Source organism: Procambarus clarkii, chromosome 53 (genome assembly GCF_040958095.1).
Source record: "Procambarus clarkii isolate CNS0578487 chromosome 53, FALCON_Pclarkii_2.0, whole genome shotgun sequence".
Classification (NCBI taxonomy): Eukaryota; Metazoa; Arthropoda; class Malacostraca; order Decapoda; family Cambaridae; genus Procambarus; species Procambarus clarkii.
The window spans coordinates 22,059,499-22,084,585 of NC_091202.1; the positions used below are offsets into that span (position 1 = coordinate 22,059,499).

General features: G+C 37.8%; 1 protein-coding gene across 9 annotated transcripts in view; it reads left to right on the forward strand.

Annotated features, from left to right (window-relative positions):
- The window catches only part of LOC123767085 (choline/ethanolaminephosphotransferase 1 bbc), an 87,520-nt gene extending 67,116 nt beyond the window's left edge, over positions 1–20,404 (forward strand). For 6 of the 9 annotated variants that reach the window (XM_069304765.1, XM_069304761.1, XM_069304767.1 and 3 more), the window contains 3 exons: positions 14,091–14,249; positions 18,653–18,778; positions 19,324–20,404. In XM_069304765.1, coding sequence (XP_069160866.1) covers positions 14,091–14,249; positions 18,653–18,778; positions 19,324–19,515 — 477 coding nt within the window. In that variant the 3' untranslated portion in view covers positions 19,516–20,404. Of the gene's footprint in view, positions 1–4,764; positions 4,807–14,090; positions 14,250–18,652; positions 18,779–19,323 lie in introns of all 9 variants that reach the window. The other 3 variants (XM_069304763.1, XM_069304764.1, XM_069304769.1) reach the window with 1 other exon arrangement.
- Positions 20,405–25,087: the final 4,683 nt, after the last annotated feature.

A 25,087-nucleotide genomic window follows, 5' to 3' on the forward strand; every position in this document is an offset into this window, starting at 1 on the left:
GAGGTTGTAATATGAAATAAAGTTTTGCCAATTTTGCTCCAGTAACTTAGATTACAATATGAGAACAGGAATTCGGGTACAATTCCTTTAGCTTGATGTCCTAAGATCATTTATTAGCCTTACTTGAAATATTGTTTTGTACTAACTTGTTTTGATAAAGTACTGTAGTTTATAGTAGATTTTGGGCTTTGGGTAGTATTCACTGCTGTATTATCAAACAAGTTAAAGTAAAGAATAACTAAAGTCTTTTAGGGTTTGCTAAATTATTCAGTAGTAGTGAAAACAGTACAGTGATACAAACAATATTAAATATATTACTCCTGCAAATTTGTTATACAAAGTCCTGTATTTGAGGTTAGTAATTGCTGTGACGAAATTTAATATTGGATGGAGCCAATTATGACTTCACAAACAGAAACACATTCTCATTTAAAGTGACTTATTATGAAATTACTGTTCTCAGGACTATATTGTGCTGATAACTTAATAGCAACTCACAAAAGGGTCACTGATGTAATGAGAGTACAGAGTCAAATAGGTGCCATATGCTGAAATGGTTTGGGCAAAAACGATGCATAATGGTAATTATTATGAATATAACAAGCTGCTGCTGTTCATTATTTATCATTCCGTTAGAGTAGGACATTTTAATTTAAGAATGCCTGACATATTACTTGGTGAATCTCATTTGGCACCTACCTAAGAGGATGTGTTGGTATTGGTAATGGTGACAATACCCCACACAGTCACTGTATGATACCTTTTGACGCAGTTTAAATTTTCTCATCCTCTTCAATTTTCCTTGAACGAAGTTTTCCCATTCTCACTTGTACTCTTTCCCTTTACATTTGTTTGGTTATTTTAGTGTCTTTCTGGTTACCATCTTGTATTTACTCTTGTGATCTTTAATTTTTCAACACAGTTTTTGTGACTGTATACTGTACACAGTTTTGTATACAAGTGGGTACCTTATCCGACAAGTATTTACCGGAACATAAACCCCCCCACCATCCCTCGAAATGGTTTAAAACCAGGTCCCCAGTTACACTTCTGTATACACTTGTGTGATTGAAAAGCCGTATAGTTTTTTTTTTTCCAAAAATGCCCATTCGAGGAATTCTCAAAGGGATCAAGATGTCAAAGATAGTGCAACTGGTAGATAGAGGGATTTAGTTTTTAAAGTATATATGTACCTGTATATAATTTTAGTGGTAGGTTAGTCATTTCATAACATTGTGAAGCTAAAACTAATGGAAGTATTAATTAACTTACATTACAGTATTTTGAATGTGCCTAACATTTTTGAAGTGCTGCAGTAGAATGTAGCAGCAGCCGTAGTAATAATTCTGTAACTGTGTTTTAATTATAATTTCTTCCGCATACAGTATGTAGTTATTACTGTACGTGTGCAAGCTTCTATATTGATACTACTTGTACAGTACTGTGTATTACACAAAGATATCGTTAACGATGCAAGTTAAACGTGTGCTTTTGTCTGTTTTTTTATAATAATTGGTAAGTATTGCGTGCCATGTGCATGAGTTTGCTTTGCATGGTGCTAATTGTAATGCTACCCTCAGTATTGTACTTAAAATTATTGTACTTAAAATTACTTTATTGTACAATAAAAACTTTTTATAGATACAGTTGACGACTTGTAGAGTATTAACTATACATGGAGTCCCATTTATCTAATGTGATTTGGAAGGGACCCATTGTGATGTCTGGGGACTTTTGTTTTATATGGGCATATGGTTTTTATTAAGAAAAATTTTGGATTTTAATAATCCTTGAGTTATTTATTCACAATCAAATAACTTTAATAGGTTGATTGTGTGCAGATATGTTGTAGGGGAATATAATGATTTGTTATTGGCAGGTTGTGGTTGAAACGTATGGGTCGATTTAAATTTTGTGTAAATACAAAGTACTGCTGCCTATTTTATCCATTCGTATGAATATACATAAGAGTAATGGAAGCAATAATGGAGTAACAATACAAATGTTATTTATGTACACAATGAAGAAAACAGGTACAGTAATGTACCTAATTGTTACATTGGCCACTGATCAAACCCTATATTGACCCGTTAACCATTATTATTAGCACTTGCACAGTCTGGCCCACTCCGAGCACAGTGAGGTGGCAAGTGTTTAATACCAAGTTTTTCTAGTTGTTTTATCATTATTCAGTAATTATGAAATCTCTCTATACTTTATACAGTTTCAAATGTAGATTGACAGCTGAGTGGCAGGACCAAAGAGGCCAAGCTTAACACCTGCAAGCATAATTAGGCGAGTACTAGGTACTCCCAAGCACATGGCCTAAACCACTAGACCAAAATGTGCTACAAAAGTACTGCAATTTGGAATTCAATTGAATCCTTTGGGGTCTTGAGACGTTCACTGAACCCATGTCAGGGTTCTCACACTACCCGCATACACTCTTGCCTGTGGTACGGCAGTTCTACCCCCCCCCCCCCCCCTCCTCCCCAATGCTTCTCTTCAAATGCACAAAGAAATCACATTAACATGATGAATCAATGTGAAAATCAATAGGAGCCACGAGCAGGTTCGAATCCTCTCGAAGTCATCTTATGATTTCGGGGCTTAACGTCCCTGCAGCCGGTCCTCAACCAGGCCTCCCTTTTGTTACACACCCCCAGGAAGCAGCCCGTAGCAGCTGTCTAACTCTCGGGTACATATTTACTGCTAGGTGAACAGAGCATCAAGGTGAAAGAAACTCTGCCCATTTGTTTCTGCCTCCGCTGGGGATCGAACCCAGAATCTCAGGACTACGAATCCAAAGCGCTGTCCACTCGGCTGTCAAGCCCCTATTTCCTCCTCGTGGCTCTTACTCATTTTCTCACTGATGTATCACATTAATGTAATTTCGTTGTACATTTGAAGAGAAGCATTGGGGTTTGAACTGCTATACCACATACAGTGTGTATGCAGGTAATACAGTGGAGCTGCTCATCACCTTGAGTGACAAGCAGCTCAACCTACAAGCATTTCAAGTAACGAGCGAGCCACTTGCCGAAAATTTGTCTCGATTGACGAGCTTCTGCTCCATTAACGAGAAAACCATGTGATGTTTCCTAGCGTTCCCACTTGTTCTCGCAAATTCTCGGACGTCTCCGACGATGCGAATAAATGATTACTGTATATTTTTTTAAGATGCTAATGATGCTGGGATGTAAAGGGGGTGACTGCTGTAATGTTGCATAGCTTTTTTTTTTTAAGAAAAAATAAAAAAATGACAAAAATTGAAAAAAGTCATAAAGGTTCGTTCAGTGTATGTCATGTAGGCTGCTCCATTATTTAAAACATTGAATATCATATTGATGTTTTTCAGTGGTGAAATGGATTAATTTCATTTCCAATATTTTAAATGGGGAATTCATTTCGAAAGAGGAGTTTTTCACATGAACTGCTATATTTCACATGATGAGCTCTGAGCCGGAACAGATTAAATTTGTTAATCGAGGCGCCATTGTACGTGAAACCCTGACTTGGTGTAAGCATCAGAACCCCAAGAGGATTCAGTTGATTGCCAGGTTTCATTACTTATGTTGCCTATTGTGGCCTAGTGGTTCAGGGCGTGTGCTGGGGAGTACCCAGTGTACAGGTCGAATCTTCTTCATGGCTCCTACTGATTTTCTCATAAAATACTGTGTTAATATTTAAAAGCATTATATACAGAACAGTTAAAGTGAATATTATGCCACCATATGTTAATGTTCATCGTTACCCAAATGATTTTTAATTAATCAAATATTAATCAAATACTGTGTCAAATCATTGACAAAAGTACAACAAACAATTAAACAACCTAATAACCTGTTATTAATTAAACACGTATGTATGTATGTATGTACATGTATGTATGTATGTATGTATATGTAATTTTGATACCAAATTGTTTGCAAATGATTGCTCTATCATGTGCCATAGTCTAGATGAAGAATGTATAATGAATGATTTTTTTGTGACTCGTTATACCAAGACTGGTAAGAGTTCATTTGTGTAAATCCTTGTCATTACTTAATGCTCGTTTCCACCAATAATTGTCATATAATTATGGATTTGATATGGAATAGTTTTCCAATGATATATGCCATGTTCGAAATGCTTAATTCATACCAGGGTAATTAATAAGTTTTGTGATTATTTTGTTTAATGTAATGGTAAAGAAAGGTGGGTTATGATGGATTTGTACTTGACTAAATGTGTTTTAGAATTATTCTGAAGTTATTTCACCATACTATCCTGATAAGGTAAGTCACGTACCTTTATATGCATTACAGTGGATGCAAGCCCACTGATTTTTTTTTTTCCTGGGGGGTAGGGATTGTCTGGGATCTGATTGGTTGAATGAAATTTATTATGAAATAGCCTCACTCCATGTGGTTTGTTCAAGATAGGATACACTTATGTCAGACTGGGAATATTTTATATATACACAACTCCTATGGATGTGTTTAATGGTGCGTTTTCCCTGTGGTAGATTGTCCGATGAGTTATGGATATCTGGGACTCTGCTGTATGTAATTGTACTCATAATTTCTGACAGGAAATAAGCCTTTAATCTTTGACATTAAAAGTGCAGTACTGTAATGTCCATTTTATAAATTTTGATATTTGATATTTTCATCTGGAAAAGTATATGTTAGTGCTTATGATGTATGATGTTTGTGTAGGATAGGATTATTTCATTGTTTCCATTGAACCATATAAAGTGCTTTAATTTTTCTCCTTCAGACTTGTTTACAACTAACTCCACCCCAAAAAACCCATTGCACAGTAATGTATATTTCAGTTTGTATTTTAGCAATGTAGTATACTGTTCATCATGAATTGTCCTGAAAAAGCTTTTTCCAGAAGGCTGAATACCTGCCAAACTGTGTAATGAGAAATTGATTATCACATATTGATGGAAAATAATTAAATCACACTAGGTTCTCAGAAACATTTGTTGTTGCTTTGGAGTATTGTATTTATAGAACGGATCGTGTAGTGTTTAATCTAACGGAACAAATTCATTTTTTTTTTCCTATATTTTTGTGAATTTTTCTTTTTGAAATGTGCTCTTAGGCATTTTTACAAAGTCCCGTGTAAATGTGATTTCTGAAAATACTTGCAATGTTTTTCAGTAACATAACTCCTTACTTGGTTCTTCTACCTTACCCTTGGTTTTCCACTACAGCTTTTTCACCTTTTGATTCCATATTGTTGCTGCTTTAGGTTTTGTGACCTTCCACTAGTCAGTTCCTTCATATTTGCACCATGGTTGTACTTTAGGTAATGTAGTGTAACCCTGATGTTAATGAAACATGTTTAATCAGTGGCTTGCCTGATATACCACAACTACTCCATCCCAAGTGTTGTGCATGCTAGATTTCTCACGGGTTATTTTAAAGTACTTTAACGAGAATTAACTCGTATACAGTGTTTGTTAGCACCACTAATATTGGTCATGATGAATTACATATGAAATTTAGTTTAGGGCAATAGGCTAATTGGTTTCATTTTGCAATGGAATTACTGTGATGGGAATGAAAAAGATTCATTACTTCACATGGAATTTTCACTTTGGCATCACTTGGTGGTTAGTCAGACACTCAATTTCTACCTTGCCCTCTCACTTTTTTACCTTTTACCATTTTTATGATGCCACCAGTTCTTGTGTGTTATTACTTTCCCATTTGTCTATCTTTTCTGAGACAATCATCTTTCTCTCTCCCCCCCCCCCCTCCACCCCCCCCCCCCCCACACACACACACACACACACACACACACACACACACACACACACACACACACACACACACACACACACACACACACAGGCTGGGAAGACGGGACACCACGAGCGTAGCTCTCATCCTGTAACTACACTTAGGTAATTACACTTAGGTAATTACACACACACTTGTAGATTCGTGTTTAAAACAATAACAAAAAATGATTAAAACCAAATGGGTAGAGCACATGGAGAGTAAAGACATAACAAATACAGTATGGTTTTAGAACAGGAAGATCCTGTGTAACAAATCTACTTAGTTTTTATGATAGAGCCTATAGATAGTGCAGTAGATACTCTGAGAGAGAACTCTATCAACATCAGAGGCCTGAGACTGTTCAACGCACTTCCACTACACATAAGAGGCATAACTGGCTGACCCCTCACGACAGATTTTGATAAACTCCTCCAAAGAACTCCTGATCAACCAGGCTGTGATTCATACATCAGGCTCCAAGCAGCCGTATCCTACAGCCTGATTGATCAGTCCAGCAATCATGAGGCCTGGTCGGGGACCGGGCCACGGGGACGTTGAACCCCGAAATTATCGCAAGGTAACCGCAAGGTTAGCAGCTACAGAGATTCTACAAGAAAGAGTTGGTTGGGCTGATTGGATATCTGGACCTAAAAAAAGACTTTTGATCGAGTCCCACACGAGGTTTTGGAAACGAACATGCCGGAGGGGTGATAGGGAGACTTCTGACATGGATGAAAATTTTTGACAAAGATGAGTAGTGGTAATTAGAGGCAATGTAAATGACTGGAGGAGTGTTACTAGCGGAATATCTCAGGTTCAGTTCTTGCACCAGTAATGTTTATCGTCTCATAAAGGATCTACCAGAAAGGATACACAATTATATGAGCATGTTTGGTGATAAGCTACTAGGGAGAATAGGAAATCTAGGTGATTGTCATGCCCTCCAAATTGACCTAAATCAAATAAATGCTTAAGAGTACCATGTTGCATATGGAATTCAATGTGAATAAATGCAATGTTATGGAATGTGGAATAGGAGAAAATAGACCACACACACACCCAACAAATTGCTGTACTGTATGTGGAAAGGACGTTCAGAACTCTAACAAAGAGATCTAGGGGCATTTCTGAATACTAGACTGTCACCAGAACACACACAGGATATTGTGCGAGGAGCATATGCTACACTTTCCAACATCAGAATTGCTTTTAATTACATGGATGGTGGAATTGTGAAAAGAAACTATTCATGACTTTTGTGAGATAAAAATTGGAATATGCAGCAGTTGTATGAAGTTCATATTTCAACAAGCAAATCAATAAACTGGAAAAAGTGCAAAGGCATGCTACAAAATGGCTTTTTGAACTGAAAAAAGGAATTGTATAGAGAGGCTGGAGGTGTTAAATATGCCAAAACTAGAAGATAAACGAAAAACAGGTGATATGATCACCATTTGCAAAATAATAGCAGAAATTGGCCAAATTGACAAAGAGGAATTCCCGAAACTGACAACCTCAAGAACAAGAGGTCATGGATTCAAGCTAAGGAAACATAGGTGTCAAAAAGTGTTCGAAAAGTTCTCTTTTTGCAAGCAGTGTGTTAGATGGAACAGGTTAAGTGAAATGGTGGTTGAGGCCAAAACTGTCAGTAGTTTCAAAACATTATATGGCAAACCATGCTGGGAAGATGGGACATCACAAGCATAGTTCTCGTCCTGCAACTACACTTGGGTAAATTACACATATAGTCTTTCCCACTTGTCTGACCTTGCTGAGATGACCACCTTTCCTCCCACTTGTCTGACCTTGCTGAGACGACCACCTTTCCTCCCACTTGTCTGACCTTGCAAAGTCAACCATCTTATCTCCCACATAATCGGTATTACTACTTCCATATGCAACCTATGGTAGCTACTTAACTTACGTGATTATCATACTAACCCGAGGAAAACTTTGCAGACATTTCAAGTGTTTCTTCATAGATATAAAGTAAAGTACCTCTATAATGTTCCACTTGAATCTACACATTTAAGAATGCAGGGGTTATCAGAGGAAGTGGGCATAAATATAGAAAAGCTTAGGGGGATCAGAAACTTAAGCCTCAATTTGCAGTCGTGTCATGTGTTGATCGTTTGGTGCATTGTACTCACCTGGTTGTACTTTCAGGGGTTGAGCTTTGGCTCTTTGGTCCCGCCTCTCAACTGTCAGTCAACTGGTGTTCAGGTTCCCGAGCATTTTGGGGATCTATCATATCTACATTTGAATCTCTGTATGGAGTCTTCCTCCACCACATCACGGCCTAGTGAATTCCATTTGTTAACTACCCTGACATTGAAATTTTTTTATTTTTTTATTTTTTTGTAATACCTGTATCATTGTGGTCATTGTCATATGACAAATGATATTTTATCAGTTTTTGAATACTGTACTGTACCCATGTTGTCCATATAGCTCAATGGTGCTTCCCAACACTCGTGGGCAATCACATCAAATTTGAGTCAGATATCCTTCAGCTCCTGGTCTTCCATCATGAAGATCTTCACTATATTAATTTGAGGTTTCTTTTTACCTCTGCATACAGATTCCATACTTTTAAATATACTATATTTCATGTTTTTGTTGTTGTTGTGGTCAGGATGGGAATTTGATAGCTGCAGTTTGTGGGTTAATGTTCGTGGATGATGAGCCAGTGATTTATGATGAGAGAATCTTGTAAGGTCTCTCAGTTTTGACAATGCAGTACAATATATATAATAGTATGGAAGAAAATTGCTTATATGTAGTTAGGCACTCGACTCGTCATTTCATCAGAAGCCATTGACTTCCTCATTTAACACATACAGTTTGGTTTGGTGTTTTGCTTAAAGTTTATCAAGCGCTGGAGGGTTATTATCGTCACCACTTGCTTTTTGACCAACAAGCAAGTATACATACTGTATATTTTAGTCTTGATCTTAGCTTAAAATTAAAGTAAATTCTTAATGTACTGTACAGCATATGCACTGAGAAGTGGGTGCACCTCTTGGTTTATATATAGCATTACACAAATGGAAAACAATTGGCTTCTTGTTTACTTAAATCTTGGGTCAAGCACAGTGTTTAAAAATGCTTCAGAGACTATCTTATTATCCCTAAAACAATTGTAAGCATTTATATGCTTATGCTTCCTCTTGACCACCATGCTAGAGGATCAGGAAGTTTGTGCATGGGACATTATACTAGGACAGAAAAGTGTTGGAATAGCTTTTCTTAGAGATTTTAGAATATGTACAAAGTTTTTAATGAGCGAGATTAGAGATGATGACCATACCACACGTCAGAAAGTGAAGACATGACAATGTTTTTGTCCTTCTTGGGCTATTATAAAGTCTTGTCGAGATTAATGAGACTTTTTATGAGTTTAAGGTACCCACTGTGTTTTATTTGAATATCTTGTCTATAATATTGAGACAAGATATTATAGAGAGGGCAAATGTATGACTTGCAGGTATTAATACATTAAAAGTGACTCATCTAATTACCAGCAAGATGGTAAAGACAACCGGAAGAGTTTTAAATGTAGACATTTATTGTATTCCTTGTGATAGATGTGTGATAAAATGTGTGTAAAGTATGAGACTCCTAGACTTCTGACATGGATGAAAAATGTTCTAACTGACAAGACAGATGAGGGCAGTAATCAGAGACAATGTATCTGAATGGAGGAGTGTTACTAGCAGAGTACCACAGGGTTCAGTTCTTGCACCAATAATGTTCATTGTCTACATAAACGGTCTACCAGAAGGAATACAGAATTACATGAACATGTTTGCAGATGATGCTAAGATACTGAGGAAGATAGGAGATGCAGACGATTGTAATGCCCTTTAAATTGATTTAGATTAAATAAGTGCTTGGAGCATCAAGTGGCAAATAGAATTCAACGTGAATAAATGCCATGTTATGGAATGTGAGATTGGAGAAAATAGACCACACACAACTTGCAAAATATGTGGAAAGAATATACAGAACTCTAATAAAGATCGAGACCTAGGGGTGGTTTTGGATACAGTAGTACTGTAAACTATCACCACAGGAACACACAAAGACCGTAGTGAGAGGAGCGTATGCGTCACTTTCCAGCTTCAGATTTGCTTTTAATTATATGTATGGCGAAATACTAAAACTGTTCCTGACTTTTGTGAGACCATAATTGGAATATGCAGCAGTTGTATGGTACCCTGACAGCTGAGTGGACAGCACTTCGGATTCGTAGTCCTGAGGTTCCGGGTTCGATCCCCGGTGGAGGCAGAGACAAATGGGCGAAAAGCTTCTTTCACCCTGATGCCCTTGTTACTTAGCAGTAAATAGATACCTGGGAGTTAGACAGCAGCTACAGGCTGCCTCCTGGGTGTGTGAAACAAAAAGGAGGCCTGGTCGAGGACTGGGCCGCGGGGACGCTAAGCCTCGAAATCATCTCAAGATAAATAAGATGCCCATATCTCAAGAAGCACATAAACTAGAAAAGGTGCAATGGCATGCTACAAGATGGCTTCCAGGGAGAGACAGAGGTTGTTAAACATTTCAAAACTAGGATAGAGGAGAAAGAGGTGATATGATCACCACTTACAAAATACTAACAGGAATTGACCAAATTCCTGAATTGAATTGACAAAGAAGAATTGAATTGACAAAGAAGAATTCCTGAAGCCAGCAACTTCACAAACAAGAGGACACAGATTCAAGATAAGGAAGCAAAGGTGCTGAAAAAATAAAGTTTTCCATTGCAAACCGAGTTGTAGATGGTTGAAACAAGCTAAGTGAGAAGGTGATGGAGGCCAAAACCATCTGTAGCGTCAAAGCGTTATACGAAGAGAGTAACGAGAAGGGACACCACGAGCGTACCTCTCATCCTGTAACTACATTTGGTAATTACATAGATAATAATTGCGCTTTTAATATAATTTTTTATATTTTAATATAATATTTAACATAATAATAAGCGCTTTTGGTAATTACATAGGTAATTACTACAGTAGGTAATCATAAAATTAATATGAGCATTTTGCTCTATTGGGAGAAGTTGTGCTTTTGGTAAATGAAAAGCACTTTAATGAAGGATGCATGGTATAGAATCGTCTTGCTAGTGCATATACTGTACAAATTAATTAATCGTCAAACAGGTGGAGTTTTGTAACACATTAGCTGTGTTGAGAGAGGAAGCATCAGCTTATGAAAGTTTGTAGTTGTTTCAAGTATGATTTGGCTGCCCATCCTTCTGTTTAGATAGTACAGGGGTACCTCAGTTTACAAATTTAATCCGTTCCTGGAGATGGTTCATAACCTGAAAATTTGTAAACCGAAGCGAATTTCCCAATACGAAATGAGAGATGAATTAATCCGTTCCTGACTCGCCAAAAATTAACTTCAATGTCAATTTTATACCTAATTCACCCAAATCTTTACTCTAAAAGTATGTACAAGTTATTACTTACCTTCACTGATGACTCCTGTTGGTGTATGGAAGACGGTGGGAAGGAGAGGTGTTACTGATTGATAAAGATTAAGCCACCCAAGAGGTGGCACAGGCATGAATAACCCGTAAAAGGTGTTACTGTTTGGAAGGGGAGTCCCCTTCCATTATAACATCAGGCAGTGAGGACTTCTCTGGGGTGCACACTCTGGCACATTTTGCTTGCTTACCACTAGGACCTGCTTCTGGCTCCCTGCATGATCTTCTCATTGTTTTTCTTGGTTGTTTTTCCCTTCTTTGTAACACTTGTCTATAGTGAGACATCACATTGTCATTAATAAGATCAGTGCAGCGGCCTACTAAAGCTTTATCTGGGTGATTCTTTTCAGCAAAGCTTTGCAGTTCTTCCCATACTGCACACATTTTCTTAATGAGGAAGGGACATCTTCTACTGCCCCCTCCTCCCCTGAAGATTTGTTGTACTGCCTAACTAGTTCAACAACACGTGTACCATTTTCATGTTTACAAATGATCTCTTGTTTTTTCTCGATGGTTATTCTCACATGTGATTTCTTGCCTTGAACCTTACCACTGGTTTTCTTGGGACCCATGGCGAGATATATAACAACTTCTTTTGTACTCAAATAGCCAAACATCCAGAAAACAAACTGTAAATCCTTGCGAAGAATTCAGGTGGGATAGTCTCTGGGCGCGAGGCACTGGTAAACTGAGGCGCAAGTGCCATGCCACCACGTGCTAAGTCGGCCGTACGCGTATCAATAAACTCGTATCCCGAGGTAAAGTTCGTAACCCGATTCAAATTTTCCGAACAATTCAGGCTCATAACCCGAAAAGTTTGTAAACAGGGGCTTTTGTAAACCATGGTACCACTGTACAGTGTCGCCTCGACTTAAGACTGCCTGTACTTAAAAAAATTTTGAGTTACAACCCCAATTTTGCTGAAAAATGCGACACGACTAGCGACCTTTGCCTCGATTAGCGACTTTGTTGATTCACGTATGGGTTAACCGAGAGCCCGCTCAGTAGACGATCGTTGTAAAGAATTTGTTTTTGTGCTTTTTTTTTGTATTCAAAAATAAAAGTAATTATTATATATCGTGCCATGGTCCCAAGAAAGTCAATGTTAAGATTCAACCTAAGAAAATAGTTTAGGGGCAGTAGAGAATGTCTCCTCCCTGATTAAGAAAATGTGTGAAGCATGGGAAGAATTGCAAAGTTTTATTAACAAAACACACTCAGATAAAGCTGTAGCAGGCTTTTGCATTGACCTTCTACATGCCAATGTAATGTCTCACTACAGACAAGCGTTAAAATGTTGGAGAAAACAAGTGTCTTTAGACAGATTCTTAGTAAGACAAGCAAGCAGTGATCCACAATCAGGTTCTAGTGGTATGCCTGCAAAACGTAGGAGTGTGAGAGTGAGTAAGTGTACCCCAGAGAAGTCATCACTGCCTGATGTTATAATGGAAGGGGACTCCTCCTTCCAAATAGTAACACCTCTCTTCCCCCATCCCCCTCCCCCTTCTCACCATCTTCCATACGCCAACAAGAGTCCTCAATGAAGGTGAGATATACATACGGTATTGTAGCTAGTACAAAAAGAGTTGTATTCGGTATAAAATGTATTTTTAAGTTAATATTTTTGGGGGAGTGGAACGGATTAAGAAATAATGTAAATTGAATTAAAGAAAAATTTGTTTAGAGTTGCAAATTTTTGAGTTACGACACGTCTCTGGGAACAGGTCGGACCGGGCCGCAGGGACACTAAAAGCCTTGAAATCATCTCAAGGTAACGGATTAAATTCATAAGTGGAGGTACCACTGTACTGTACTTATACTAACAATGTGGACCATCATATATGTATGACATGTATATTGATGTAATGTACAATTAGAGAGTAGAATTTGGTATTATTGAATTTGGACAAACTAGAAATGGTTTTGCATTTGTTGCTAATAAAACCTAACCATCCCAGGTCTAATACATGCTTTCTGAGGCCTAAGGTAATACATGTGTGTGCTGTTACTACTCCTAGGAATATTTAATTTGATTTTTAGTTTGTTTTTCTGGATTCTATAAAATGAATAGTACATAGTTCTATCTAATTGCCCATTACATCAATATATACAATGGCCCAAGTAGTTACGAAAAGAACAGGACGGGTTGGATTAGGTTATGTAACGTGTAAAGAGTGTGCCTGAACCTGGATGTGGGTATATATTATAAGAAGCTGGTTGTTTTCTGGTTTGCAATAGTAATTTCTTTAATGATTTGTACACCTTGTTTAATGTATAAAATTTTCATTTTCAAGTATTGTGTGTGGTGCTTGCTATTGGTATTGGAATCCCATCCGTCCTCTGCCTGCTATTTACTCGTCCTCATATTCATATCCTTAGTTTTGCATTTTTTCTGGTTTCCTTTGCAGTAACTTTGGCACCATGGCAAATTCAATATTATTCTGCGTTATGCCTAACATTACATCCATTCATTCTCACTTTTACTTTGCTTTGTAATGTATTTTTCTTCAATATTTGTCTTGTGTAATGTTAAGCAGCTTTAAGTTGTTTTAATTTGTTTATAATCCAATTCAAATATATAGCAATTAAATTTGTATATTATTGAAATTCAGCACTATGTATTATTATTGCCATTCCTTACTAAGGACAACTTCCTGAAATTACTCTCTCCATTGCTACATTTTACAGTACCAAAGTAAATTATTTTCCTGAGGATAGATAATCTTTATGTTGCAAGGCTTATGATAAATATTTATAATAAATGCAATTTGTGAAATTTAAGTGAAAAATTCTTTCTCCATTTCACTGGTGATTAGGGTACAAGCGTGCTATCACCAGTTGTACCGTTGGCTTTCATCGTTGCTCCTGCAATCCTGATAGCATGGAAAAGTCCAGATGGTTTATATCTACAAAACCCAACTATATATCTCCTTACCTTCGGTTGTGTGTCGGCTCGAATCACCAATAGGCTTGTTGTAAGTATACCAAAATGTACTTTTTGTTTTCATATTCTTTTGTAGGCATTTAAACTGTTATACTAATTAATAATTATAAGAAAACCTATGCTAACTTTTTCCGATTTGCATAGGGTAAAATTGCTGGTCTCCAGAGTTCTTAAACATTTTTACTTTCTTAAAGGACTAAAAGAATGTTATTAGAAGTTTGTTGCAACACTTGTGATATGAATCAAAATAGGAGACAGTTTTATAAACTGATACTAGTGCCTATGGAAAAAATACCAAAATTAATAGTGGCAGGAGTTTTGTCACAAATTTGTACCAACATAAAAATGGTGTATGAACATGTATATTTTGGTCTATTGTACCCCCCTTCATTTCAATACTACTGTATTAGGGAGTACCCCTTGAATAACTTAGTTTCTGAATGGTGCGCTTTGTGGGTGTTGGAAACTGGCATCAAGTATCCTAATATTCTGTGGCTAATTTCTCTGAAATTATCCCTTGAAGAGTGCTGCCTTGATGTGGTGAGGGGAGGCTCTTGAACACTGCCCTCAAACAGGTGTCAGGGGCTTCTGCTCCCATCTCCTACCTGCTGTGATAGTGCATGAGTAAATTATGCCCATGTGGCCTTGCCACTCAGGTGTTTGCCATGCATGGAGACCTGTATATTCCCCAATGTTTGTTCATCTGGTTGTTGAGCCTAGCCAGTGGCTACATCCCCTGGGGACAACACACTTTGGGTTGAGGGATAAAATCCAAGGTTTAGTGTGGCTTACCTGAATCAATTAGCTCATCTGGCATGCTTGTCTAGTTATACATTGGGTCAAATGGGCATGTGGGATTGGTGTCCCTATTGATTCCTGGGGTATTTCAACCCCTCCTCCGAATTGACAAGTACGGTTTAATTAATACTCAGTGTAATAAGTACATTTTCTTACTGTCATACATAGTACATAATTGCACTTATGGGGCTGTTACATTTACCTTCCCATTTATTCTCCTAGTTTTCTGTTAAGACACTCAGAATTTTAGGATGAAGTTTTCATGTTCGATTCTCTCTACACAAGTTTTAAATATCAGGAATTTCTTTTTCAATTTTATTAAACAATAGAGATTTTATACAAAATTTGAAAATATTCTGAGTTACTTTACAATTTATTGATATATTTTAGTTTTGTTTTATTAGTTTTATAAAACTGTAATATCAATATAGCTATAGGTTAAGTACTAATTGTAATTAAGAAGCAGTAAAATGCTTATCTTCAAACACAAAGGTTAGGTTAGGTTGTGGTTTTCTATTCAGCTTTTCAGGTAAACTCAAATATTCACAATATATTTGACAGTACAGTTTAATACTAAGTAAAAATAAGTACAATTCCTGACTGCTATGAATAGTACATAATTGCACTTACTTGTGTTGTTACATTTACCTCCCCATTTTTGGAGGATGGGCTGGTTATTTTTGGACCTTTCAGTGGTTACCTGCAAATAAACAATAAACAATAAACAAATAGCTTTGCTGCTGTTACACTATATACACAGGTTATATATAAGTATCTGCATGTTTTGTACACTATAACAAACTACTAAGTTGGTCTTATGAGTCAAAAAGCAACGAGGAGTGACCGTCAAACACCAGCGAGCCACTCGCTGCCACTCCCTCTCTCAACACCACCTCACTCACCCTCATTCACCTCCCCACAATACTGTTTTTGTATTTATTCACTATACACAGACGTTATATTTATGTATTTACATGTTTTGTTCACCATAACTGTACATCTAAGCTTGTATGGCGAGTAATGGCACAAAGACGTAGCTACTCTCACAGTCAGCTGATTGGCGGCCGCCCTCAAGGCCAGACGCACAAATATTTGTCCTCCAACAATATTGTTTGTGGTGTTATTACGCTATATACACACATTATATATAAGTATCTACCTGTTTTATTCACCATACTTGTACAAATAAGCTGGTATGGTGCCCAAAGATCATAGTGGCCATCAGTAAACAACATGCCAAGTCGTGCAGACGACGCTCTTCCCTCACCAAAATGGCGGCTCCCAACCTACTCCTCTCGCTGTTATCTCACACTATACACACGTTATATATAAGTATCTACATTTGTGTTCACCATAGCGAACCACTAAGCTGGTATGGTGAGTGCAGTCAATAAATGGTGGCCACACAGAGTCAGAAGACGACGCCACAACCCTCCCTCCACAGCCTTACTCCTCCCTCCATGGAGCACAGTGCTAAATATCACCACAATCCTGCTATTATCAGAATCCTGGTCAGTTTTATCACAGGGGGCTTCAGTAATACTATTACTGCTAAATAATAGCAGTATCATTTATATTATGGTATTTGTAGGCGATGCTGTGGTCACAAGCTGAACAGCGGTGCTGTGAGCTCGTGCTGCGTGCGCCAACCTTGGTGGGTTGCTCAATACTGACGCTGTAACACCCAAGAATGTTGGCCTGGATTTTTTTTCTAGGTGGCATCTGGCAACTATCGGTCGTGGCTGTACTATAGCTGCCCCTATCCCAGGTGGGGCGTTTAAATTATAGCGCTAGACACGAAATCATATCTAAATGATGTGCGCGGTTTCGGTTTTGTCATTGATATCATTTATATATGGTATGCGCAGTTTGAGGGTTAAACTGCGCATGGCATATACGGTATATACTACAGGACCCGATGGCACCTTAAGTTAAATTTTTCAAACTTGTTCTAACGCTTTCCAATTTTTTGTGCATAATCTGCTAAGCAAACACTCCAACTTTGTCTAAATGATCACCAACGTAACTTAAAAAACAAGAAAATTAAAAATAATTATAAAATTGAATATTGAAAATTTCAGATTTTTGGATCAGCTGCAAAAATATTAAATATCACAAATTGTTCATTAAGTATTATTATGCTCTCAGAATAGTATATGATCTTCATTTTAATAGATTTAGAATATAGATTTTCAGTTTAGTTTACTGTAAAAAAAAATGTCAATATGGCATTTGAAATATGCACCAAATTTAGACAACAAAATTTATAACCCAAAACATTTAGTTTATGAAAAATCCATTCTAATAGGATTGTAGAACAGACAGCGGCGCACACTACATGTAAAAATGGTGAGAATCGGTCAAACTGGATTTTTTTAATCCAGCTGACTCAATGTTGAAACTCTAGTTTTAAAGATAATTGAAGTTGAAGTTATCAACAATGTATAAGGTAGTTCTAATTCATTAATTTACTTGTATGTTTTAATAAACATATTTTGGCATTCATACTCGAATATGTGAAAGTTGTAGGTCAGTATGTGTTGAAATGAAGTTGAGAAAAAATAACCCCAAAAGTACAACATACAGGGATAATTATAATGATTTAGGGGATATATTTAGGGTATACTTTATATAAGTCAAAAAACCCTAATCTGTTCTCTAATCATCAAAACAATCTAAAGAAACAAGGAATATAGTTTGAAATCTGAAAAAATCGGCAAAAAAAAATTCAAAGTCCCAAGTTCTGCCAGTTATGACCGATTTATTTGTTGACCAATTTAATTCTATATTCACATAGTTAGAGACAGGTATGCATTCTCCAGGATGTAGAGGTTACAACAAAATCACATAATAAAGAAAAAAAGAAAAATCGCCCCTAAAAAAAAAAATTGTGAACATTGGTGAAAGTAACAGGTATTACCATCGGACAATGTATTTGTATGATATATAACAAAATAGAGCATAATAACATACTCATTATTATTTATGTATTACTCAGCAATGCTATAAAGGCACCAACTGCATATCCACTTTGTCAGCACTTCTAACTACTATTCTTCTTCTTTTTGTGCATCAGACAGGTGCTTGTATCTCTCTCTGGCTGCATTATCCCTCAGTTCCAGTTAATAGGAGCTGTTCTCCTTATGAACAAAATGTTCTTCGTTTTAAAAAAGTTTTTCTAAAATCCATTTCTGAAAATACAGGGATGAAACTTTCACGATGCTGAAGCCAATAAGTTGGAGATTTGTTTAACATTTAATTTTAATTTTCACATAATTCAAATATATTTTTGTGCTGCCCCAGCTTGTACCCCCATTTACAGCCCAGACTGTAGCAGTGTAAGGGTTAACCTAGTTTTTAGTAACTATGCTTATGTTTTAAGGCTAAATATCAAAGAAATGCAAATCGGAAAACACGCTCTTGAGTGAAGTTGACTCGAACATCATAAGGTAGTGGAGGGATTACAAATTTCCATATCAAAATGATCATTAAACTACCATAAATACAATCATTGTAGATATGATAATCAAAAGGGTGTCAGTAATCAGGACCACTAGAGAAAATTGGATGAGGGTAATGACAATGTAAACACTAATGCTATATGAATGTTAATTGTAATTTTGTTTTACTCCTTAGGTTGCTCATATGACTAAAAGTGAGATGGCATACAGTGATGCTTCTCTTCTAGGCCCTGGTGCCCTCTTCCTCAACCAGTACTTCAATTGTCCCATCCCAGAGAAATTTCTCCTATATGTTGTTTGTGTAAGTACACCGTCTTCATACCATGACCCGTGGGTAGGGTGTGTCCAGGTGTCCATACCATCACCCTTGTGTTTCTTTAGTATTTCACAATCCATGTATTTAAAAGCAATTCTGAAACTGAAAGGTATAGCATAGGCTCCTTGCACAATGTTCTTTATGTGGTCCTCAAATGATAGTTTTCTATCTAGAACCACCCCTAGATCTCTTATTTTTGTCAGTTTTCTTTTTAACAAGAAGCTACAAAAGTTGTAGGTTGCGTGTGGTCTATTTTCTCCTACTGCACGTTCCATAACATGGCATTTATTCACATAAAATTCCATTTGCCAAGTGGTGCTGCATATACTTACTTTATGCAGGTCTCATTGAAGGGCATGACAATTGTCTAAATTTATATCTTTCCTGGTATTGTTGCATCATAATCAATGTTCATATAATTCCGTGTTTGTTCTGGTAGGTTGTTTATATAGACTGAACATTACCTGTGCACAAACTGAACCCTTGTGTGTTGCCTTGATAACAGTTTAACTGGTTTCTTTTTCTTTCAGGTATATGTTATTTATGACCTCATCAAGTATTGCCGAGAAGTTTGTTTGGAAATTTGCAGTCACTTGAACATAATGTTGTTTACCATTGTTCCAAAATATGTATCGGGAGCAAAGAGTTTGTCTTCGGCGGAGAAAAATGGCAGCTCGTCCAAATATTTGACCCGTAGTAAGAGTAAGGTGAAAACTAACTAAGAATATTATAAGTAGCTGTTAACTATACAGGTAAATCTATAAGTAGCATAAGACTAGGAATTGTTATGTAGGGAAAAGTTGTTTGTATTTTATTACATGTTTTATGTTGGTTAGTGTCCAGTTTGTCCTCCAACTCTCTTGAATGTTTTCATATGTCTAGATTTAGCATTTATGTACCATTCAAGTCTAAGACCAGAATGAATACGATGCATTATGGTGTTTTAGTTACTGTAGCAGCAATAAAAGAAATCCTCTTGACATTTTAAGATGCTAATTTTAGCCTCGTATTTGAATGAAAGTAGGCATTCCTTACCATAAGTTTTTTACCTTCATAGAGAGGAAAACAAATAGGTAGCACTGTATTGCACAGAATGTTGCTTTTGAAGTCTGTTCAATCCCTCAAAGAATATGTTGTTTGAAATTATTTACCTTGGAGTTGGAGTTAAGGAGAATTAATTATTAACAAGTATTTCACAAACCTTTTTGTTGAGGACACTGCAGGGTATGGAATTTTCAACGTCAAATTATCAGGTCGAGTGCTAAATGATGACTATATTTGTACTGTATATCCTTGATGCTATTTTTCACGGACAAACGTGTTTCAAAATATGCTGTGCTATGCAATGCTCATTTCGGCTTTTTATTGAGGCAGAATATTTCCTTAATTTGTAGTGAAATGCACTCAAACCTTGATTGAACATCAGCTTTTATTGGAGGATCAAATCCCCAGTGCGGTATATAAAGATCTGGTGAATTCTGCGTCTGTGTTTTTGGCAAGTGGCCTTCTTGTGACCTGATCTTCTGGACAGAATTTGCACTATTGCTTATCTTTCATAACAGTGTATGGCTAATGTAAACATGATTCATGAAAATAAATTTACCACCTTTTTCTGTGCCTTTATGGTTATTCTTTGTATGTTAACAGATGTATTACTGTGATGGAGTTTAAGACGGAATAGTGTCTTCATAAACAGGGATAAAAAATAAGTGACTTGTGTGAATGTAGGTAGGAAAAAATTTAATCAATAAAGCTTTTTATTTTGAAACTAGTTCAGAAAATTCTAATATTTTGTTGCAAAAAGTATGAACTTGAATGTGTTTGCCCTGTGAACAGATTTGTATATCAAATGTTATGAAGTGACCAGTTTAGCTATTGTTGACCTTGATCCCACTCACATGACCATCACAAACTTGATTAATCCCAGGAATAAGTCTCTCTCAACTCTCACTTCACTAAAGCAACGATGTTCCAGGGACTTTTACAACAGTTATAGTATTTTATCTTTGATGGATTCAGTATAAGTTGACTTATGATAAACAGAAACCAGGGTTTTGTGCTTCTATTAACATGCCAAGTCATTATCTATAAACACTCATATGAATACCTTAACTATGTATCAATACAGTACTTTATTTTTTTAACAAGGAAATGTTTGTCAGGTAAAGTTTGCAAGACTTTACCCCATATTCTGTCCTGTTTTTAGGTTCAGAGTAGGTGCTGCCTGTCAGTGACTAGAGGGAGTGAGAATACCTCTCCTCATCTGACCCAACCCAACCCGACAAAAAAGTTGCAAATGCTTAACCAAAAAAATTGCACCCCCCCCCCAAAAAAAAGGCCAACAAAAAATCCAAAGTTCCCAACAAAAATCCAAATTGCCCAACATAAAATTCCAATTCCCCCCCCCCCCCCCATCAAAACAAAAAATCCCAAATGCAGAAAAAAAACTTAAACCAACATCACCTCACCTGACCCAACTCAACAAAAAATTTTAAAATGCACAACAAAAATATTCCCAAATGTCCAATTTAAAAAATCCCAAATATGTACTCAAAGCAAAATTTCAAATGCCCAACCAAAAACATTAATACTAACAACCCAACCTAACCTCAACTCCTCACCTGCCTAATCACACCTCGCCTTGCTTTATCTGACCTCGCCTAACCCAACCCAACAAAAATGTTGCAAACTCCCAACAAAACATTTCGTAATGCCCAACAAAAAAAATTAAAACTGCCCAACAGAGAAGTGACATGCCCAACAAAAAAGATGGAAGTGCCCAAGAAAATGGTCTAAACAAAAAAGTACCAAAAGCTCAAACAAAAAGTTCCAAAAGTCCAACAAAAAAAGTCCCAAACTCCCAACAAAAATATCTGAAAGGCCACAAAAAACATTTCAAAAGAACAAAAAAAAAAAATAATAAATTTTATTTACAAGAAGGTACAATGGGTTGGCGAGATTGTGTTTGAGTGATACCTTGTACAGTGGTACCTCGGAATACGAGTGTCCCTGTACAGTATACGAGTTTTTCGGAATACGAGCAAGATTTGCTCGGAAACTTTGCCTCGGAAGATGAGGGTGTTGATACACGTACAGGCCGAATAGCGCGTGGTAGCACGGCGATCGCGCCTCGGTTTACCAGTGCCTCGCGCCCAGTGACTATTCCCGCCTGAATTCTTCACAAGGATTTATAGTTATTTGGCCATTTGAGCATAAAAGTTGTTATATATCTCGCCATGGGTCTCAAGAAAGTCAGTGGTAAGGTTCAACCTTAGAAAATAGGTGTGAGTACAGGTAGTAAAGGATGTCCCTTCTTGATTAAGAAAATGTGTGAAGTATGGGAAGCACTGCAAAGTTTTGTTGAAAAAACTCGCCCAGATAAAGCTGTAGCAGGCCGTTGCATTGATCTTTTAAATGACAATGTGATGTCTTACTACAGACAAGTGTTAAAATGTAGGGAAAAACAAGTGTCTTTAGACAGATTCTTAGTAAGACAAGCAAGTCCTAGTGGTATGCAGGCAAAATGTGCCAGTGTGTGCATACCAGTGAAGTCCTCACTGCCTGATGTGATAATGGAAGGGGACTCCCCTTCCAAACAGTAACACCTCTCCTCCTTCCCCCTCCTCACCGTCTTCCATACGCCAACAGCATTCATTAACAAGGGTAAGTAATAACTTGAACATAGTTTTGTAGGTTTATTTAGATAAATTAGGTATAAAATTTAGTTTGAAGTGAGGTTTTTTTGGGTAGTCAGGAACAGATTAATTCATTTCCAATTATTTCTTATGGGGAAATTAGCTTCGGATTACGAGTTTTCAGAATACGAGCTGTCTCCAGGAACAGATTAAACTCTTAAACCGAGGTACCACTGTATATTTATTCAGGTAAAGGTACATACTGTTACAGTGCCCCATCCTCTATCTTCCCCATACTGGCAGAGTCATATCTCTACATTCCGTACATTCTCTGTTGCTCAGGAAGCATTTCGATATGCTCTTTTGATAGGGTAGTCAAAGTTATCATATGGAGTTAAATTTCCAATTTTCGTTCTGGACTTGAGAGTGGCTTATGCCCTTTAGGATTGCAATATGGCGACGGGGCGTCAGAGTTCTTGCCAAGGGGGGCAAGGGCACCTGGCAGTTAGTCAGTGCAGGTCACGTGATGGAGTTGACCAATGGGGCAGTGCTCCCCAGGCGTGATGTCACCGGGCAGCGGACGCCCGCGCCCGTGAGCGCCGATGAAAAAGAGAGCTTCACCAGCCGTGTTAGAGAGTGAGCATGCATCAGTGAGCTCTCCAGATTGGGAGGTCAGAAAGCCTCAGGATGTGGATTAAGCAGCTATAGTCAGTACTACAGATGCTGAAGAGACTTGTAAACTCCCAGGGAGTGTAAAGAGGCATAGTTCAGTTGGTATGAGTGTGCCAAGAGCTATTAGCTGTCAGGTTTCTGACTGTGTAAGAGGGGGGGGGGGCAGACGCTGGAAAGATGGTGTAAAGCCCTGTGGGTCAGGACCCAGTATGACGTGAGAACTGAAGAGACAGGGTCTCATCCACTGGACGGTTAAAGGGACACTGAGAACGAGACTACAGGGGTGTGTCTACTAGTTCCGGTGTGTGAGGGAAGGAGCAGTGCGCATTGCCAGCCTATAGTGTCAGGAGGAGGACCTGCCATAAGGAATGAGCATAGAGATGACGCGAGCTACAAGTCGCCTTGAGATCCTGGGCGAGTTGGACCTGTTCAACAAGGGTTATCTTGAGATGATTTCGGGGCTTAGTGTCCCTGCGGTCTGGTCCTCGACCAGCCCTCCACCCCCAGGAAGCAGCCCATGACAGCTGACTAACTCCCAGGTACCTATTTACTGCTAGGTAACAGGAGCATCAGGGTGAAAGAAACTCTGCCCATTGTTTCTCGTTGGCGCCTGGGATCGAACCCGGGACCACAGGATGACGCGTCCAGTGTTCTGTCCGCTCAGTCGGCGAGCAGAGGACCCCAGCTACCATCGTGAGGAATCTACGACTTTGTAGCAGAGAAGTTAAGGTAGATAAATTCCAACCCCCCCCCCCCTTTTTTCCTTGAGCTAGGTGATGTAGTTCATTATTATTGATATTATTACTATTGATCTAGGGTTAGGCTATTTGTCAGGATAATTATTATTGTACGTGAGGAGACAGTGATATTTGTGACGAGAAGTGGTGGTGACCAGTTCCAGGTGTCAAAGGGCGCAGCATCTAAACGGCCAGCTGACTGCGTTGCCAAATACGACGTTAGGAGTGTTGCCGCCTTCAGCCAGTGCTGCAGATTTTATCATCCACTGTAGATTTATGTTAGTAAACTCGCTAGTATTTTATCCTTATGTTTGCATTGTCTCTTCCATCTCTCGGGCAATTTATATGATAAGTGAAGATTACATAATGCAACATCTGTCACTGAAACCTAAACCATTAATTATAGTGAGACCACTGAGAGTATTGCTGGGGCGTGAGAACAAGAACTCGGCTGGTAACCTAAATAAGTTCAGGTGAGTGGTAAGATTCACTTGTGGGAATCACCAGTTTGTCAGGCAAGTTCAGCTGGAGATGGCAGAGAGATTTGGAATTTTCTTTGTTGGGCATTTAATGGGAGTTTCGGAGTTTTTAGTCAGGCTAAATCTGTGCAAAGTGAACACTCCATGCAAATAAAAGGAGCCCAGTCTTTCGAACTCAGCTCCCTTATGACTTCGGGCAAGTCCTTAATTCTAACATATCAGGTAATATGAAAAAGTACATTGTAGCAAGGTTTTATATTGACTATATAAACTGACAGAGGTGATCACTGGTAAAGATTAAGTACAGTACTTAATTAGTCTTAAGTACTAATATTGGGGAAGTGGGTAGTACAAGATACAGTGGGAGTCAGAAGCACAAGGTAGCTAACTATGAGATGAGGATGAAATTATGTACTTTTTTATTTTACTTTTGAACTAGGGCATAGGTTGAACAATTTTTTAATTCATCAGGGAGTAAGTTCCTAAAGACTGGGTCCTTTTATTTGCATGGAGAGTTTGCAGATTTAGCCTGACTAAAAACTCGCAAACTCTTATAAAACTCCCAAATGCCCAACATAAAATTCCAAACGCTGCCAATGCCCCACCCCCCCAAAAAAAAGTAGCAAACTCCCAACAAAAAAGTTCCAAATGCCAAACAAAAAAACTGAAAATTCCCAATACAAAACAAATCCAACTCGCCAAACAAAAAAATTTGAAGCGCCGAACAAAACATTTCAAAACTCCCAACAAAAAAATCCCAAATGCAAAACA